This window comes from Atractosteus spatula, chromosome 5 (genome assembly GCF_055471065.1).
Source record: "Atractosteus spatula isolate fAtrSpa1 chromosome 5, fAtrSpa1.hap1, whole genome shotgun sequence".
Taxonomy (NCBI): Eukaryota; Metazoa; Chordata; class Actinopteri; order Semionotiformes; family Lepisosteidae; genus Atractosteus; species Atractosteus spatula.
This window is the reverse complement of record NC_142710.1, coordinates 8,507,940-8,527,339: the sequence shown is the minus strand read 5'-3', so window position 1 is coordinate 8,527,339 and position 19,400 is coordinate 8,507,940. Positions and strand designations below refer to the sequence as shown.

General features: G+C 50.6%; 1 protein-coding gene across 1 annotated transcript; it reads right to left on the bottom strand.

Annotated features, from left to right (window-relative positions):
* Positions 1-14,438: 14,438 nt before the first annotated feature.
* LOC148833972 (uncharacterized) lies at positions 14,439-18,158 on the bottom strand. Its single transcript, XM_088917765.1, has 2 exons — positions 18,053-18,158; positions 14,439-17,310 (listed from the first exon to the last, which is right to left on the bottom strand). The coding sequence occupies exon 2, from the start codon at positions 16,963-16,965 to the stop codon at positions 15,775-15,777; it is 1,191 nt and encodes a 396-aa protein (XP_088773891.1). The 5' UTR covers positions 16,966-17,310; positions 18,053-18,158; the 3' UTR covers positions 14,439-15,774.
* Between the last annotated feature and the right edge of the window lie 1,242 nt (positions 18,159-19,400).

Below are 19,400 nucleotides of genomic sequence, written 5' to 3'. Positions count from 1 at the left end.
CCCCCTCCCCCCGGCTACAACTCCCAGCCTTCTTCGGGGTACCCTGAGCGCCGAGGTGCGCTTCCTCCTCACCACCGGGCGAGGGCGCTACAACATAAATAGTTTAAGTAGCGGCTGCGTCGCCATGCGTAGGCTGCAAAGGGACAAGTAAAGTTTTATTCCGTGCTGAAATAGAGGAGGAAAAAACAACGTTTCGGCTGTGGAGCCTTCTTCAGGTGTGTCACTTCTCTTCTGTGTTTCTTTTCTTTTCAGCACGGAACAAACCTTCACTCGTTCCTTCACCGTCTCCGAGGTAAACGTGGCCGCACCTCAGAACTGTGCGCTATTGCTTGGTGGTTACATGAATACTGACGAGCCGAAAGGGGGTAGTCAGTCAACAAAATACTGGCTTTATGTCAACACATCGAACCTAGTAGTACACTGTACGCAGGAATCTAAAGTAGCCCGATGAAATTGTGTTATATCAAATATTGTAGCGATTTCGGGTTCGGCGAGGACGGACACAGTGACTCAGACTTACACAGGGATGGGGTGTCAACTGGGTACAAGTATAACAGGGGTGCGAAACCAGGGAACTATTGACACGAATCCGGGCGATCTCACCACACTGTACGCCCGCTTTGCAATGGGTCAGCTGCGCTGGTCAGCGGCTGTCCTAGTCCCCGCCCTGACCACTACTCCGAGCCGCCTGACCGCACCCCAGCCGGCCCAGTGCGCCACAATATGATGTTGTGAAACTGTAAAAAAAAAAAAGTTCGATTTTACTAACGCGTGAACCTGTTATTCCCCACGGCAACTCCTCTCTATCGCTTTGATAGGCTAGAACATGACACGGCTCCGCTCCGCGGGGAATCAGGGGCGATTCCTTTCAACAGAGTCGGTCCCATGAAGGGCCCGTAGGGGGCGCTCCTGAGCACCCCTGTAAAACACAAATGTAGAAACGGGGCATCCACAATAATGTGGATTATTACTCTATAACACTGTGTTGTGTGGTGATGTGGATTATTACTCTATGACACTTTGCTGTGCGGTGATGTGGATTATTACTCTCTGTAACACTGTGCTGTGCAGTGATGAGGTTTATTACTCTATAACACTGTGCTGTGTGGTGATGTGGATTATTACTCTATAACACTGTGCTGTGTGGTGATGTGGATTATTACTCTATAACACTGCTGTGCGGTGATGTGGATTATTACTCTATAACACTGTGTTGTGTGGTGATGTGGATTATTACTCTATGACACTTTGCTGTGCGGTGATGTGGATTATTACTCTCTGTAACACTGTGCTGTGCAGTGATGAGGTTTATTACTCTATAACACTGTGCTGTGTGGTGATGTGGATTATTACTCTATAACACTGTGCTGTGTGGTGATGTGGATTATTACTCTATAACACTGCTGTGCGGTGATGTGGATTATTACTCTATAACACTGTGCTGTGCGGTGATGTGGATTATTACTCTATGACACTGTGCTGTGTGGTGATATGGATTATTATTCTCTATAACACTGTGCTGTGCAATGATGTGGATTATTTATAACACTGTGCTGTGTGGTGATGTGGATTATTACTCTATAACACTGTTGTGCGGTGATGTGGATTATTACTCTATAACACTTGTGCGGTGATGTGGATTATTATTCTCTATAACACTGTGTTGTGCGGTTATGTGGATTATCACTCTCTATAACACTGTGCTGTGCAGTGATGTGGATTATTACTCTCTATAACGCTGTGCTGTGCAGTGATGTGGATTATTACTCTATAACACTGTGCTGTGCGGTGATGTGGATTATTACTCTATAACATTGTGCTGTGCGGTGATGTGGATTATTACTCTATAACACTGTTCTGTGCGGTGATGTGGATTATTACTCTATAACACTGTTGTGCGGTGATGTGGATTATTACTCTATAACACTTGTGCGGTGATGTGGATTATTATTCTCTATAACACTGTGTTGTGCGGTTATGTGGATTATTACTCTCTATAATGCTGTGCTGTGCAGTGATGTGGATTATTACTCTATAACACAGTGCTGTGTGGTGATGTGGATTATTACTCTCTATAACTGTGCTGTGTGGTGATGTGGATTATTACTCTCTATAACACTGTGTTGTGCTGTGATGTGGATTATTACTCTCTATAACACTGTGTGGTGCGGTGATGTGGATTATTACTCTCTATAACACTGTGCTGTGCGGTGATGTGGATTATTACTCTCTAACGCTGTGCTGTGCAGTGATGTGGATTATTACTCTCTATAACACTGTGCTGTGCGGTGATGTGGATTATTAGTCTATAACACTGTGCTGTGCGGTGATGTGGATTATTACTCTCTATAACACTGCTGTGCTGTGATGTGGATTATTACTTTCTATAACACTGTGCTGTGCAGTGTTATGGATTATTACTTTATAACACTGCTGTGCGGTGATGTGGATTATTACTTTATAACACTGTGCTGTGATGTGGATTATTTATAACACTTTGCTGTGCGGTGATGTGGATTATTAATTTATAACACTGTGCTGTGCGGTGATGTGGATTATTACTCTCTATAACACTGTGCTGTGCGGTGATGTGGATTATTACTCTCTATAACACCGTGCTGTGTGGTGATATGGATTATTACTCTAACACCGTGCTGTGTGGTGATGTGGATTATTACTCTAACACCGTGCTGTGTGGTGATGTAGATTATTACTCTAACACCGTGCTGTGCGGTGATGTGGATTATTACTCTCTAATAACAATGTGGTGATTGTGACTTCATACCTATGTAGTGCTATACTGAATGGTTATGTAGTGAACAGTCCCTTTGCAGTAGTAAGCTGCAGTAACAGAACGGAAAACTCTAAAGCGTCCTGAACTGTGGCTATTTTGCTGCTATATTACTGCCACAAGATGGCACTATGGGACTAAATATTTCTGGGAATCAGTTCAGGAAATTTAATAATAAGGCATTTTTCAAGCACAAAAATGTAAATCTTCAATTTCAGTGGCAATAAGCATAAAAGGCAAGAGACAAATGATTTTTTTCTGAAAGACTGATAACACAGTCTGTTTTATAAAATATCTCTAGTGGAATAGACCCGAATGTAAATTCTCTGCTGATTTGGAGAGCTTCATAAGTATTTCTGCATAAAAATCTGAATAGAACAAAATGCTGTTCAGAGAACTCACTCGATGCTGAAGAAGGTCTTTATGCTGTTCAGAGAGCCCACTGGATGTTGAAGGAGGTCTTTATGCTGTTCAGAGAGCTCACTCGATGCTGAAGGAGGTCTCCAGGCTGTTCAGAGAGCTCACTGGATGTTGAAGGAGGTCTTCAGACTGTTCAGAGAGCTCACTGGATGTTGAAGGAGGTCTTCAGACTGTTCAGAGAGCTCACTTGATGTTGAAGGAGGTCTTCAGACTGCCAGAGAACTCACTGGATGTTGTAGGAGGTCTTCAGGCTGTTCAGAGAGCTCACTCGATGTTGAAGGAGGTCTTCAGACTGTTCAGAGAGCTCACTGGATGTTGAAGGAGGTCTTCAGGCTGTTCAGAGAGCTCACTCGATGTTGAAGGAGGTCTTTATGCTGTTCAGAGAGCTCACTCGATGTTGAAGGAGGTCTTCAGACTGTTCAGAGAGCTCACTGGATGTTGAAGGAGGTCTTCAGGCTGTTCAGAGAGCTCACTGGATGTTGAAGGAGGTCTTTATGCTGTTCAGAGAGCTCACTGGATGTTGAAGGAGGTCTTTATGCTGTTCAGAGAGCTCACTGGATGTTGAAGGAGGTCTTCAGGCTGTTCAGAGAGCTCACTGGATGTTGAAGGAGGTCTTCAGGCTGTTCAGAGAGCTCACTGGATGTTGAAGGAGGTCTTTATGCTGTTCAGAGAGCTCACTGGATGTTGAAGGAGGTCTTTATGCTGTTCAGAGAGCTCACTCGATGTTGAAGGAGGTCTTCAGGCTGTTCAGAGAGCTCACTCGATGTTGAAGGAGGTCTTCAGACTGTTCAGAGAGCTCACTTGATGTTGAAGGAGGTCTTCAGACTGTTTGGAGAGCTCACTGGATGTTGAAGGAGGTCTTCAGGCTGTTCAGAGAGCTCACTCGATGTTGAAGGAGGTCTTCAGACTGTTCAGAGAGCTCACTCGATGCTGAAGGAGGTCTTTATGCTGTTCAGAGAGCTCACTTGATGTTGAAGGAGGTCTTCAGACTGCCAGAGAACTCACTGGATGTTGAAGGAGGTCTTCAGGCTGTTCAGAGAGCTCACTGGATGTTGAAGGAGGTCTTCAGGCTGTTCAGAGAGCTCACTGGATGTTGAAGGAGGTCTTTATGCTGTTCAGAGAGCTCACTCGATGCTGAAGGAGGTCTTCAGGCTGTTCAGAGAGCTCACTGGATGTTGAAGGAGGTCTTTATGCTGTTCAGAGAGCTCACTCGATGCTGAAGGAGGTCTTTATGCTGTTCAGAGAGCTCACTGGATGTTGAAGGAGGTCTTCAGACTGTTTGGAGAGCTCACTGGATGTTGAAGGAGGTCTTTATGCTGTTCAGAGAGCTCACTCGATGCTGAAGGAGGTCTTCAGGCTGTTTAGAGAGCTCACTGGATGTTGTAGGAGGTCTTCAGGCTGTTCAGAGAGCTCACTGGATGTTGAAGGAGGTCTTCAGACTGCCAGAGAGCTCACTGGATGTTGAAGGAGGTCTTCAGGCTGTTTAGAGAGCTCACTGGATGTTGTAGGAGGTCTTCAGGCTGTTCAGAGAGCTCACTGGATGTTGAAGGAGGTCTTCAGGCTGTTCAGAGAGCTCACTCGATGTTGAAGGAGGTCTTTATGCTGTTCAGAGAGCTCACTCGATGTTGAAGGAGGTATTTATGCTGTTCAGAGAGCTCACTTGATGTTGAAGGAGGTCTTCAGACTGCCAGAGAACTCACTGGATGTTGAAGGAGGTCTTCAGACTGTTCAGAGAGCTCACTGGATGTTGAAGGAGGTCTTCAGACTGTTCAGAGAGCTCACTGGATGTTGAAGGAGGTCTTCAGACTGTTCAGAGAGCTCACTGGATGTTGAAGGAGGTCTTTATGCTGTTCAGAGAGCTCACTTGATGCTGAAGGAGGTCTTCAGGCTGTTCAGAGAGCTCACTGGATGTTGAAGGAGGTCTTTATGCTGTTCAGAGAGCTCACTCGATGCTGAAGGAGGTCTTTATGCTGTTCAGAGAGCTCACTGGATGTTGAAGGAGGTCTTCAGACTGTTCAGAGAGCTCACTGGATGTTGAAGGAGGTCTTTATGCTGTTCAGAGAGCTCACTCGATGCTGAAGGAGGTCTTCAGGCTGTTTAGAGAGCTCACTGGATGTTGAAGGAGGTCTTTATGCTGTTCAGAGAGCTCACTGGATGTTGAAGGAGGTCTTCAGACTGCCAGAGAGCTCACTGGATGTTGAAGGAGGTCTTCAGGCTGTTTAGAGAGCTCACTGGATGTTGTAGGAGGTCTTCAGGCTGTTCAGAGAGCTCACTGGATGCTGAAGGAGGTCTTCAGACTGTTCAGAGAGCTCACTCGATGTTGAAGGAGGTCTTCAGGCTGTTCAGGGCTCCTGCTTGTATAATGTGTCTCCAGTCTTCGGGTATGGCAGTTGGCTCCGTGTCATACTCCTTCTCAAACCTGTCATTATATCTCGCCAGCATGTACTTCCAGTAATCCGATATTTGGATCGTTCTGTCCGGGGGTATGTTCCCATCCGGGTAGAGCTTGCGGTAGTCTTTGTAGGGGTGAGGCTCTCCGTGGGTGTCACTGTTCAGGAGCGTGTTTTGGCTGTGCACCTCCGACATGCAGATGCCCTCTGACAGCCTGTTGCCGTTCACCCGTGTTTAAGACGCCAGCCCCTGTGGCTGATGCACTGTGGGGAAGTGCACCCCGTTTTCTCTGCCCCCCGCTTCACAGGGCGCTGCACAGAAGGGGCTTCCCACAGCCGAATTACCCTCCTGGACAGCTCGTTCTGGGGTCTGAACGGGAGGGATATCAGGGTCCTGGTGACGTCCCTGGGCTCAAGGAACTTCTCCACGAGGGACCTCTCCATCTGAGCCACAGACTCCAGGAGGCTTTTCGGCAAAGGAGTCGCAGCGATCCAAGACCTGGAAGTGCATCCCTGGAAGCACATCCGTGCAGATCAGGAGGTCTTTGCTGAGTCTGCCGCACAGGCACAGGCTGTCGCGGAACTGCCTGGGATCGCCGCTGACACTGTCTTGTTTTACCTGATGGATGGCCTCTTCGGTCTCCCGCACAGCGCTCTCCAGGCGCTTTATCTTCATGTCCGCCACGGTGCTCTTCGTGGAAAGGTGGGACACGATGTGGTTCAGGATCCAGTTCCTAACGAACTTCTCGTACTTTAGCCAGAAGGAAAGATAGCTGTAGAAGTCGTTCCTTTTCCAGGAGGTCCTTCAAAATGGTGAACTGGAAATAAACATGGGAGCTGTACTCCAGGGACTGACAGCTGGCCAAGATCTTATCCGCGATTTCGATTCCCAAAGTCCATCTGACATATTCTTTCACGGCACCTCTGAGACAGGTGTCGGTGAAAACTTGAGCTTTCCTCTGGCTTTGGTCCTTCTTTTGGTACAGGTCCCTGAAGTCCGAGAAATATTGATCTTTTAACTTCTCCAGGTGGCTTAGGGGATCCTTGTCTTCGAGAAAAGTCTGGTGCATCTCAAGGAACTGCTGGGCCGCGTAACCACAGATGTGCAGTTTTAGGTCAAACTCAAAAAGATCGTTGGTCTTGAGGTGCTTGGTCCTTCCTAACGCCTCATCTATCATCTGCAGCAGCTCCTGTGTGTAGGTGTTATGATAATCGGTCCTGGTGCCTTTGTTGTCTGAAATGAACTCAAAGTAGTTCTCGATTATGTTGTCTACAACTGCTTGAGCTTTTGTCTCTTTGTCCTTGGTGGAAAAGACATTCATGTTCTCTGTGAAACTGAAATGATTTCTGCCCACACAGAATGCCCCACTCCCGTATTTGGTCAAATCCTTAACGGTGCTCCGCTGCTACTGGGTAAAACTCCCTTGCCTTTTCAGATTGGTTCTCAGCTAGTTGAAGACACCAGATGTGATATCCCGTTCCTCCAAACCTCTGAAGTGCAGCTGAGAAAACATCTCGTTCTCCCTGGCCAGGCACCAGTTTGCCTCATGTCCTCTCCCTCCCTGCCTCCCACCCCTCACCACCACCTCCCAGTCGGGAGGCCAGCTGGGAAAGTTGGCAGATCTGGACTCGCGTGCTCTCTTGCGGAAGCTAGCAGTCGGCGTTTGGTTACCTACAGGAGTAGATTAGTAGAGGAGTTTATTGCCGTGTGAACAGGTACTTTGGAGTTCTTGTTCATGCTGAACTCCTGGGACATGCACAGGACAGCAGACAACACCACACAATGAAGTTCAAGTAGGGAGCTGCGTCAGCGTGCGTAGGCCACAGAGGAACAGGTAAAGGTTTATTCCACACTGAACAGAGAAGAAAAGAAATGCAGCGTTTCGGCTGTGGAGCCGCCTTCTCTTTTCGGCCTGGAGTAGACCTTTGCGACGTCACACAATGCAGACACTACCTGATTCTGGTGAGTCATGTGACCAGAACAATAGCTATGTAGCTGTGTGAAAAAAAAACAAACATGGTGGACCCTGCAAAAAGGTGCGCTGGGTCTGAGGCCCCGCGGTAGGGTGGGGAGGTCTTTCTCTCGGCGGGCAGGAGCAGGCCATGGCGGGGCCAGCCACGGTCGTGGGCCCAAGCCGAACTGCACGGTTTGGAAAGGTGGTGCTTGTCGGTGGCTGCAGCCTCTGGGGACTGCGGTGCAGGGGGTTCGGGCAAGATTGACCAGTTCCAGCACACAGAGATCTCAGCCCGAGTGAAATACTGTGTAAGCCCTGGGAAGCGGGGCTCTCGGTGGTCCGTGGGGCAGCCTGCACGAGCTGAGGAGAAAGGGCAAAGGGAGAAACACCGGGAAATATGTCTCAACCCACGGTGCGCTGAGAATGACCACGTTTTGGATTTCCAGACTTCTCAGAGCTCCCAGTGCCCTCTGCTGCGCTCTGTGCCTGGTGAGATGCGAGAACAGGTGGGACACATTCATCTCCCAGTGTTCATCTGGGTGTCCTCGGCAGTCGGTCTCCTGCTCCAGGCCTTGGATCCAGCCTGGAAAACCCTCTGCCTCCGGCAGCTCCCCCTGTGACCTGCTGCTGCCTGTGGGAGCACGCATGTCTTGTGACCCAAATCTGTGTTTTCATCTGCCTGCCAACTGAATTCAAGCACCAAAGAAGCAGCTGACTGTCAAAGTGAAAGGAACAACAGTAGAGTGCTGACCTGCACCTCCTCAATCTTGGACTGCACCTGCAGGACTTAGTTTCTACCACAAGGGGGAGATATGTAGTCAGAAGACTCTTACTGCAGACACTGCATTTACACATGTGTAAAGACTCTTCTTGCTCACACACACCCATGCAGACTCCTACTGAAAAGTCTGTTATACACTTGTACGGGCTCATTTTGCACATACACAACTGGGGTACAGACTCTTACGGGGGACACTGTATAGACACACACCTAGAGTACAGACTGTTACTGGACACACTGTATACACACACCTGTATAGACTCTTACTGGACATACTGAATACACACACACCTGTACAGAATCTTACTGCAGACACTATACACACACACACACCTGTACAGACTCTTGCTGGACACACTGTATAGATACACACAGACTCCTGGTAGACTCCTCAGCTAGAACAGGCTCTACAGAACAGCACACCTTCCTGAGGAAGTCTGTGACAAACTGCTCCAGATTGAGCAAGGTCTTGCTGCGCTGTGTGAAAGAGCAAGATGACTCAGCGCCCAGCCCTTCCTGCTTCCTGTGTGCTGTGTGCTGCAGCAACGGCCACCGCAGAGGAGCAGCATGGCCCCGGCGCCTGCCCGCGCAGTCAGCTGGTCTCAGTTACCACTCTCTGTCCACAGCTCTTGACATTTCAGACCAAGCCTTTTACTTGACAATCGGCAGACTTCCTGCCCACTTCAGGTTTTGATGAAACACCTTGTAAGTCCCGCTGGGGTCAAGGCAGGGTATCACTGCTCCCTCGCAGCCCTTGGGGTCCTGGGTTCGAGTGCCGGCCGGGGGGGTCCCAGCCCTCTGTGTGGTGTCTGCATGTTCCCCCCCGTCCACATAGTGTTCTCCAGGGGCAGCACGTACTTCCCACGTCCCGGAGACATGACCTGGGTTAATGTGTGTCTAAGCTGTGCCTGTGTGTCTGTGCATCTAGTGACAGGCTGGCCTCCCATCCAGGGTCAGTCCCCGTATAGCTGTTTGGTGGACAGGCTCCCCCAGCAGACAGTGTGGGTTGCTGGGATCAGGGGATTGAGAAGCCCCACTGTAGCTGTCCATGTGGCAGCAGAGATGAGTACGGGCTCACCTGTGTCACAAGCTGCGGGATTTCATTTCCCCTTTGATAAGCTAAACACAAGCATACCTGAATATTAGCTTTCAAGCCCTTTTTGTCAGCCCTGGTCTTATCACTCCATCAAGATTGTCACCAGAAACTTCAGGGGACGGAAACGCCCAGGGAGGCTGGGGGAGGTGTCTTGCACAACACACTGCCTGTTAGGCTGCTTTCAGCAGAAGGGAGGAAATGTCGTGATCAGCTGTGAGGCTGAGCTCAGTGTGAATGGTCTGGAAGGCACGGCAGAGAGATTCACACGCTAAACTCACACACACACACAGACTCACATGCTAAACTCGCACAAGCACACAGAGATTCACACGCTAAGCTCACACAAATGCACGCAGATTCACATGCTAAGTTCACACACACACGCACACAAAGATTCACAGGCTAAGCTCACACACACACAGATTCACACTCTAAGCTCACACACACGTACAGAGATTCACATGCTTAGCTTATATACACAAACACAAAGATTCACAGACTAAGCTCACAAAGACACAGACAGATTCACATACTAAACTCACATACACACATAGATTCACACGCTAAATTCACATACATGCACACACAGATTCACACACTAAACACACAAATTCCCATACTAAGCTCACACACACATGCACAAGCAGATCACATGTGAAACTCACACAGACACACAGATTCACATGCGCAAACACAAATACATGCACACACAATTTCACACGCTCAATCACAAATACATGCACACACAGATTCACGTGCGCAAACACAAATACATGCACACACAATTTCACACGCTCAAACACAAATACATGAATACATGCACACACAAATTCACACGCTCAAACAAATGCGCAGACAAATTCACACGCTCAAACGAATACATGCACACACCATTTCTCACGCTCAATCACAAATACATGCACACACAGATTCACACGCTCAAACTCAAATACACGCACACACCATTTCTCACGCTCAATCACAAATACATGCACACACAGATTCACACACTCAAATACAAATACATGCACACAATTTCACATGCTCAAGCACAAACACATGCACACAAATTCACACGCTCAAACACAAATACTTGAATACATGCACACTTAATTGACACGCTCAAATACAAGTACATGCACATACAAATTCACACACTCAAACACAAATACATGAATACATGCACACACAAATTCGCATGCTCAAACACAAATAAATGCACACAAATTCACATGCTCATACACAAATACATGCACACTAAATTCACACGCTCAAACACAAATACATGCACACACCATTTCTCACACTCAAACACAAATACGTGCACACACAAATTCACATGCTCAAACACAAATACATGAATACATGCACACACAAATTCACACGCTCAATCACAAATACATGCACATACAGACTCACATGCTCAAACACAAATACACGCACACTAAATTCACACGCGTAAACACAAATACATGCACACTCAAATTCACACTCTCAAACACAAATACATGCACGCACAAATTCACACGCTCAAACACAAATACATGCACGCACAAATTCACACGCTCAAACACAAATATATGCACACACAAATTCACACGCTCAAACACAAATACCTGCACACAGTAGTTCACACGCTCAAATAAACACTAGTATACAGAGATGCACACACTAAGCACACATGTAATTTCTTGCATTACTCATGTGCTCCAATGCACAAGCACGTTCATGCGCTTGTTTGCACTTTTCTAACTCGGAAATAAACATGGAGCATGAAGCTGGTGTTTGTATTACAGCCCAAAGCTGCAATCCGGGACTGGATCAGATTGCTATGCAAGTGGACTCTAACAAATACTATAAAACCTGGAGTGGATCTGGGAGTCCGATGGTCAGTATCACAAGGAAAAGAGTGGATTCAGACTTTCCTTCATGCAAAAGATTATGAGAACTGGGGTTTCATTTTTCATCTCTGACCGATAGTGGCATCAGACCTTGTTCCACAGAGCCCTGTCAGCACAACTTTCTGCGACATGTGAAGTAACTCTCCTGTAACCAAATTAACAAATGAGTGCTTGCAAAACATGAACCACACACTCGCTACACACTCGGGGCCATGCCGCAGATTCAAGAATATTGCACACAGTACAGTGAAAAAAGAGATAATACTGTCTGCCTGTTCAGGGGAAAGGTCCTCACACTTCTCAATACATGTAGCTGGTCCACAAGGAGAGCAGACCTTTAGAAGACTTCTCTATTCTGCATAATGTTGTGAAAGTACCGTGTAGCCCAGTGAGATCAGGGTAAAAACACAGTACAGTGCAATAAAGCCCAATGAGATTGGGGTAAAAACACAGTACAGTGCAGTAAAGCCCGGTGAGATCAGGGTAAAAACACAGTACAGTCCATAAAGCCCAGTGAGATCAGGGTAAAAACACAGTACAGTGCAATAAAGCCCAGTGAGATCAGGGTAAAAACACAGTACAGCGCAGTAAAGCCCAATGAGATCGGGGTAAAAACACAGTACAGTCCATAAAGCCCAGTGAGATCAGGGTAAAAGCACAGTACAATGCAATAAAGCCCAGTGAGATAAGGGTAAAAACACAGTACACTGCAGTAAAGCCCAGTGAGATCAGGGTAAAAACACAGTACAGTGCAATAAAGCCCAGAGAGATCAGGGTAAAAACACAGTACAGTGCAATAAAGCCCAGAGAGATCAGGGTAAAAACACAGTACAGTGCAATAAAGCCCAATGAGATCGGGGTAAAAACACACTACAGCGCAGTAAAGCCCAATGAGATCGGGGTAAAAACACAGTACAGTGCAGTAAAGCCCAGTGAGATCAAGGTAAAAACACAGTACAGTGCAATAAAGCCCAATGAGATTGGGGTAAAAACACAGTACAGTGCAGTAAAGCCCGGTGAGATCAGGGTAAAAACACAGTACAGTCCATAAAGCCCAGTGAGATCAGGGTAAAAGCACAGTACAGCGCAGTAAAGCCCAGTGAGATCAGGGTAAAAACACAGTACAATGCAATAAAGCCCACTGAGATCAGGGTAAAAACACAGTACAGCCCAGTAAAGCCCAGTGAGATCAGGGTAAAAGCACAGTACAGTGCAGTAAAGCCCAGTGAGATCAGGGTAAAAACACAATACAGTGCAATAAAGCCCAATGAGATTGGGGTAAAAACACAGTACAGTGCAGTAAAGCCCAGTGAGATCAAGGTAAAAACACAGTACAGTGCAGTAAAGCCCAGTGAGGTCAGGGTAAAAACACAGTACAGTGCAATAAAGCCCAATGAGATTGGGGTAAAAACACAGTACAGTGCAGTAAAGCCCAGTGAGATCAAGGTAAAAACACAGTACAGTGCAATAAAGCCCAATGAGATCGGGGTTAAAACACAGTACAGTGCAGTAAAGCCCAGTGAGATCAGGGTAAAAGCACAGTACAGCGCAGTAAAGCCCAGTGAGATCAGGGTAAAAACACAGTACAGAGCAGTGAAGCTCAGTGAGATCAGGGTAAAAACACAGTACAGTGCAATAAAGCCCACTGAGATCAGGGTAAAAACACAGTACAGCCCAGTAAAGCCCAGTGAGATCAGGGTAAAAGCACAGTACAGTGCAGTAAAGCCCAGTGAGATCAGGGTAAAAACACAATACAGTGCAATAAAGCCCAGTGAGATCAGGGTAAAAACACAGTACAGTGCAGTAAAGCCCAGTGAGATCAGGGTAAAAACACAGTACAGTGCAGTAAAGCCCAGTGAGATCAGGGTAAAAGCACAGTACAGCGCAGTAAAGCCCAGTGAGATCAGGGTAAAAACACAGTACAGAGCAGTGAAGCTCAGTGAGATCAGGGTAAAAACACAGTACAATGCAATAAAGCCCACTGAGATCAGGGTAAAAACACAGTACAGCCCAGTAAAGCCCAGTGAGATCAGGGTAAAAGCACAGTACAGTGCAGTAAAGCCCAGTGAGATCAGGGTAAAAACACAATACAGTGCAATAAAGCCCAATGAGATTGGGGTAAAAACACAGTACAGTGCAGTAAAGCCCAGTGAGATCAAGGTAAAAACACAGTACAGTGCAGTAAAGCCCAGTGAGATCAGGGTAAAAACACAATACAGTGCAATAAAGCCCAATGAGATTGGGGTAAAAACACAGTACAGTGCAGTAAAGCCCAGTGAGATCAAGGTAAAAACACAGTACAGTGCAATAAAGCCCAATGAGATCGGGGTTAAAACACAGTACAGTGCAGTAAAGCCCAGTGAGATCAGGGTAAAAGCACAGTACAGCGCAGTAAAGCCCAGTGAGATCAGGGTAAAAACACAGTACAGAGCAGTGAAGCTCAGTGAGATCAGGGTAAAAACACAGTACAGTGCAATAAAGCCCGGTGAGATCAGGGTAAAAACACAGTCCAGTGCAGTAAAGCCCAGTGAGATCAAGGTAAAAACACAGTACAGTGCAATAAAGCCCACTGAGATCAGGGTAAAAACACCGTACAGAGCAGTAAAGCCCAGTGAGATCAGGGTAAAAACAGAGTACACTGCAGTAAAGCCCAGTGAGATCAGGGTAAAAACACAGTACAATGCAATAAAGCCCAGTGAGATCAGGGTAAAAACAGAGTACACTGCAGTAAAGCCCAGTGAGATCAGGGTAAAAACACAGGGCAGCGCAGTAAAGCCCAGTGAGATCAGGGTAAAAACAGAGTACACTGCAGTAAAGCCCAGTGAGATCAGGGTAAAAACACAGGGCAGCGCAGTAAAGCCCAGTGAGATCAGGGTAAAAACACAATACAGCGCAGTAAAGCCCAGTGAGATCAGGGTAAAAACACAATACAGCGCAGTAAAGCACTATACTACAATGTGTCGGAGAAATAGAGAAGGAAAAGCCAGTGACAGATATTGCGATAATGGTAAAACACACAATCGCAGGCAGGTTTGGTCCGGGAGTCCGGTACCAGAGGCCTGTCTGAACCCCCACAGTCACGATACAGCAGCCTGCACCGCTCTGCATTCAGAAACTATTTATTCCTCCAATCGTTCAGAACACCAAGCATTTCCAATACATTGATACAAGACATACGTTCCAGCACAAGGTTGATGCTTTCAGCGGCGTGTGGGGTCTCTCCCTCTCCCTGCAGCCCCACCGGTCTCCCTGGGGTCCCCTGTCCCTGCCCCGCCCCCCAGCTCAGCACACACACCGCAGAGCGAACACACAGGAGCGCTGCCTCCTCTGGGATCTCCGAGAATCACCGGGGAGACACAGTTTCTGTCCAAAATCCCGGGTTCACAGCCGCCCCCTGGAAGCAGGACTTCTTCTATATAGCGCCTTTCAAGGCAGGTGTCCAGCGTCCGCTCGTCCGACTGCTGGGCTCCGCTGCTTCGACAGGCCGGCTTTCCCAGTCCAGGGTGGATTCCCGCTGTTTTCCCGAGAGCATCTGCTGGGAGTTCTTCCTGATTCCCAGCCCCGGCTCCGGAGGGCACTCGGGACTCGGCCCACCCCACGCTGTTTTTGTTTTTATTGCCTCAGCAGCTCGGCTCAGGGTGCGAGTGCAGTCCTCTGGTTACTGTCTCCTCTCTCTCTCTGAAGATCGGGTATGTGTGAAATTAGTTCTAAAGATATACTGAACATCCAGAAAGCAGATGTTTAAAATATATAAAAGATAAACTCTCCTAAAGCAATCTCTGCTGTGTCTCTCTGATAGCCTGTCTGCCTGTCGGTCTGTCTGTCTGTCTTTCTGTTTCTCTGTCGGCTTGTCTGTCTCTCTCGTGGCCATTCTGTCCGTCTGTCTCTCTGTCCACGTGTCTGTCGCTCTGATGGCCTGTCCACGTGTCTGTCTCTCTCGTGGCCTGTCTGTCCGTCTGTCTCTCTGTCCACGTGTCTGTCTCTCTGATCCCGTCTGTCCGTCTGTCTCTCTGTCAGCTTGTCTATCTCTGTCAGCATGTCTGTTTCTCTGATGGCCTGTGTGCCTGTCGGCCTCTCTGTCTGTGTGTCTGTCTCTCTGATGGCCTGTCTGTGTGTCTGTCTCTCTGATGGCCTGTCTGCCTTATTGCCCTGCATGTTTCAATTACTGTACAAAGCGTTTAATATAGTTCTCAGCAGTCCTACCTACTCAGGACTCTTAACAAAGACCCTACAGCATGAGTGTATCTCGTCCTCCTTTCCCCTCCTCTCCTTCCTCTGTCTCACCCTCCTGTCTCTCACCCTCCTCTCCCGGTGCCTCCTCTCTCCCTCCCCTCTCTGTGCCTCCTCTCTCTCTCCTCTCTCCCTCTCTCTCTCCTCTCTCCCTCTGTCTCCCTCCTCTCTCTGTGCCTCCTCTCTCTCTCTCCCCTCTGTCTGACTGACTCACACAGAGGAGGTCAGACAGAAAGTCGGGGAGAGCCCGTCGCCCCCCTGCTCAGCCGGCGGGGGAGGAGGCAGGGCGGAGGAGTCAGGCAGGGCGTCGGGGGGTGGCAGGGGGGCCGGCGCCGGCCCCTGGCCGTTCTCCAGGGGGGCGCCGGGGTCGGGACCCAGGAGGGGCTGCGTCTCCCCCCGCGCCGCCCCCTCCTCCCTCAGCTCCACGCTCACGCCCTCCGGCTGGGCGCCGGACGTGGGGCGCGAGCCGGCCTGGTTGAGGAAGGTGCTGAGGGCCCCGGGGTCCCCGGCCTCCTTGTCTCCCTCGGGGCCCTTCCCGCGGCCGGCCTCCGCGTCCTCGTCCCCCGCCGGCCCCCCGTTCTCCTCCCTCTCGGGCATGGGCGTGGCCCAGACGTCCTGGCCGCCCTTGTGCTTCCTGCTCTGGCGCCCCCCGCTGTAGGCGCTCGGGAACGTCGTGGAGCCGCACCGGCGCCGCTTGGCCGCGTACACCCCAGCGGCCACGCACCCCACCAGCAGGACGGCCCCCACCAGCACGGCCACAATGATCCAGAGCAAGGGGCCACTGCTGGCGGCAGTGCCGGCGCCGGCGGCCCTAGAGGTGGCGGTGCTGGGGGTGGCTTCAGGCGTCGTGGAGCTGATGCGGCTGGTCGTCGTGGCCGCGGTCGTCGCGGCCGCCGTCGTCGTGCTCTCCGTCGCCATCATCTCTGTCGAGGTGTCGTCGGTGGTGACTCCAGGCAGGCCAGCAGGGGGCGCCGTGGTCGTCTCCGGAGAAGTGGGCGGCCCGGAGCTGGTGGGGGAGAAGCCGGCGGTGGAGGTGGTGTCTGTGCCCGCCGTGCTGGTGGTCTCGATCGGGGTGGGCCGGGAGGTCAGAGCGGTGCTCGTGGCCGCTGTGGCTCCGGTGGACGTGGGGGAGGGCGGGGGCTTCGTGTCCCCGAGCAGGGCGGCGGTGGGCCTGGTGCTCGTCTCGGGGGGCCCGGCGGTGGAATCGGGGGTGGCGGTCTCCAGCGCGGTGCCGGGCGCCATGGTGGCGAGAGTCGGGGGCTGCAGTGCGGCGGTGGGGCTGGGCGCCGGTGGGGCCTGCGACGTCAGCGTGAGGTTGGCCGGCTCGGTATCGTTGCCCGGCTCGGCCCGGACGGCGGCCAGGACCAGCGCCAGGACCAGCGCGCGGGCGGCTCTCGCCATGGCGGACCCCCCCTGGGTGTGCGGATTGGTGCCGCGGCTGGGGAGGGCGCTGGCTCCCCCTGTCTCCCCCCTGCGCGGCGCGGCGCGGCGCGGCGCGGCGCGGCTGTGGTGAGGGCTTATGGGATCTGTCTAAGGGTGCTGGCCTTCTCCGGCTCGGCGGCGTGCTCTCCGCACCCTGATGTGCACACGCCGACAGGAAGTCCCCACGCCCACTTCCTGCCCTCGCCTGCTCACACGCGCGCGCGCTCTCTCTCTCTCTCTCTCTCAAGTCCGGCGTGCCCTCTGGGCGTCGCACTCCTCTGGATGCCTGATATCAGCCTTGAGCCACCAGCACCGGCAGGCAACCTGGGCACAGCATATAACAGCAACATTTACACACATCGAACGGAGAAGCTAACCTGAATGTAAGCCCCAGGGCTTTTACGGAACGCCGATTCGCCACCGGCGCCGTTTGTGACACCCACGCCGCCGGAGCAGTGCTGTTGTGATCTAGACTTTTCCTGCATGGTCAAATCACAGTCCGGCGCAGAAAAGCCCAGGGAGATTGTGGTAAAAACACAGTGCAGTGCAGTAAAGCCCAGTGAGATCAGGGTAAAAACACAGTGCAGTGCAGAAAGCCCAGTGAGATCGGGGTAAAAACACAGTGCAGTGCAGGAAAGCCTGGTGAGATCAGGGTAAAAACACAGTCCAGTGCAGTAAAGCCCAGTGAGATCAGGGTAAAAACACAGTGCAGTGCAGTAAAGCCCAGTGAAATCAGGGTAAAAACACAGTGCAGTGCAGTAAACCCCAGTGAGATCAGGGTAAGAGCTCAGTCCAGTGCAGTAAAGCCCGGTGAGATCAGGGTATAAACACAGTGCAGTGCAGTAAACCCCAGTGAGATCAGGGTAAGAGCTCAGTGCAGTGCAGTAAAGCCCAGTGAGGTTGTGGTAAGAGAGAAGCACAGTGAGCGAGTGAGCGAGGCTCTTGAAATCAGTGTGTCTGCCTGTGTCTGACCCGCTGGCGAAGGTGACCGAACCGCAGGGGCTAGCGACCACACGGCCGGTTCCTGGCCCGACGCCCTCCCTCGCACCCGGACCCCAGCGCTTACCTGCAGGCCTGCGGAGCATCAGCACGACTGAGACCCCAGACTGCCTGGAAGGAGCCTGCTGGGCGTCGCCACATCCGCTCCCCGCCTCTCTCTCTCACTCTCTCGTGCGCGAGCGAGCTCTGCTTCTCTTTCTCCTTCTCTCTCTCTCCTCTCTCTCACTCTCTCGTGCGCAGTCGAGCTCTGCACCTCTCTCTCCTTTCCTCAAAAGGTGCTTTATTGGTGTGACCAATGAGTAAAATCAGTGTTGCCAAAGCAAAACAAATACAATTAACATAAAACAAATAAATCCACAAACATTTACAATACAGACACAATCATAAGATATTTACATATGGAGCATTACTGGGAGACAGACTCACTGCTCCTTAGGCTGGGACAGGAGATCACATACTGGGCTGCCAGTTCCACTGAGTTCCCTCCTCCCTCTCCCAGTAGGATTGGGACCCGTTGTGATTCTGGCAGGTGTGGGAACTCTGGGATTAGATTTGTAAATTTAGGGAAGAATGTTTGTCTAATCCCAGAATATCTGTCGCAGTGCAGTAGGAAGTGCCCCTCTGTCTCTATTTCTCCCCGCTGGCAGTGGGAGCACAGCCTGTCCTCTCTGGGCAGCCAGGTCTGCCTGTGTCCAGTGTGTGTGTCCAGGCTGTGTCTCTGAACCTGTCCTCTCTGGGCAGCCAGGTCTGCCTGTGTCCAGTGTGTGTGTCCAGGCTGTGTCTCTGAACCTGTCCTCTCTGGGCAGCCAGGTCTGCCTGTGTCCAGTTTCTATGGCCAGGCTGTGGTCACTGAGCCTGTCCTCTCTGGGCAGCCAGGTCTTCCTGTGTCCAGTTTCTATGGCCAGGCTGTGGTCACTGAGCCTGTCCTCTCTGGGCAGCCAGGTCTGCTAGTGTCCAGTTTCTATGGCCAGGCCGTGGTCACTGAGCCTGTCCTCTCTGGACAGCCAGGTCTGCTCGTGTCCAGTTTCTATGGCCATGCTGTGGTCACTGAGCCTGTCCTCTCTGGACAGCCAGGTCTGCACGTGTCCAGTTTCTATGGCCAGGCTGTGGTCACTGAGCCTGTCCTCTCCTGGCAGCCAGGTCTGCCTGTGTCCAGTTTCTATGGGCAGGCTGTGGTCACTGAGCCTGTCCTCTCCTGGCAGCCAGGTCTGCCTGTGTCCAGTTTCAATGGGCAGGCTGTGGTCACTGAGCCTGTCCTCTCCTGGCAGCCAGGTCTGCCTGTGTCCAGTTTCTATGGGCAGGCTTTGGTCACTGAGCCTGTCCTCTCCTGGCAGCCAGGTCTGCCTGTGTCCAGTTTCTATGGGCAGGCTGTGGTCACTGAGCCTGTCCTCTTTGTGCATGTTTCAGTCTGTGTG

Excerpts from the sequence above, each read along its gene's own strand:
- LOC148833972 (XM_088917765.1), bottom strand. The coding sequence starts at position 16,965 with ATGGCGAGAGCCGCCCGCGCGCTGGTCCTGGCGCTGGTCCTGGCCGCC.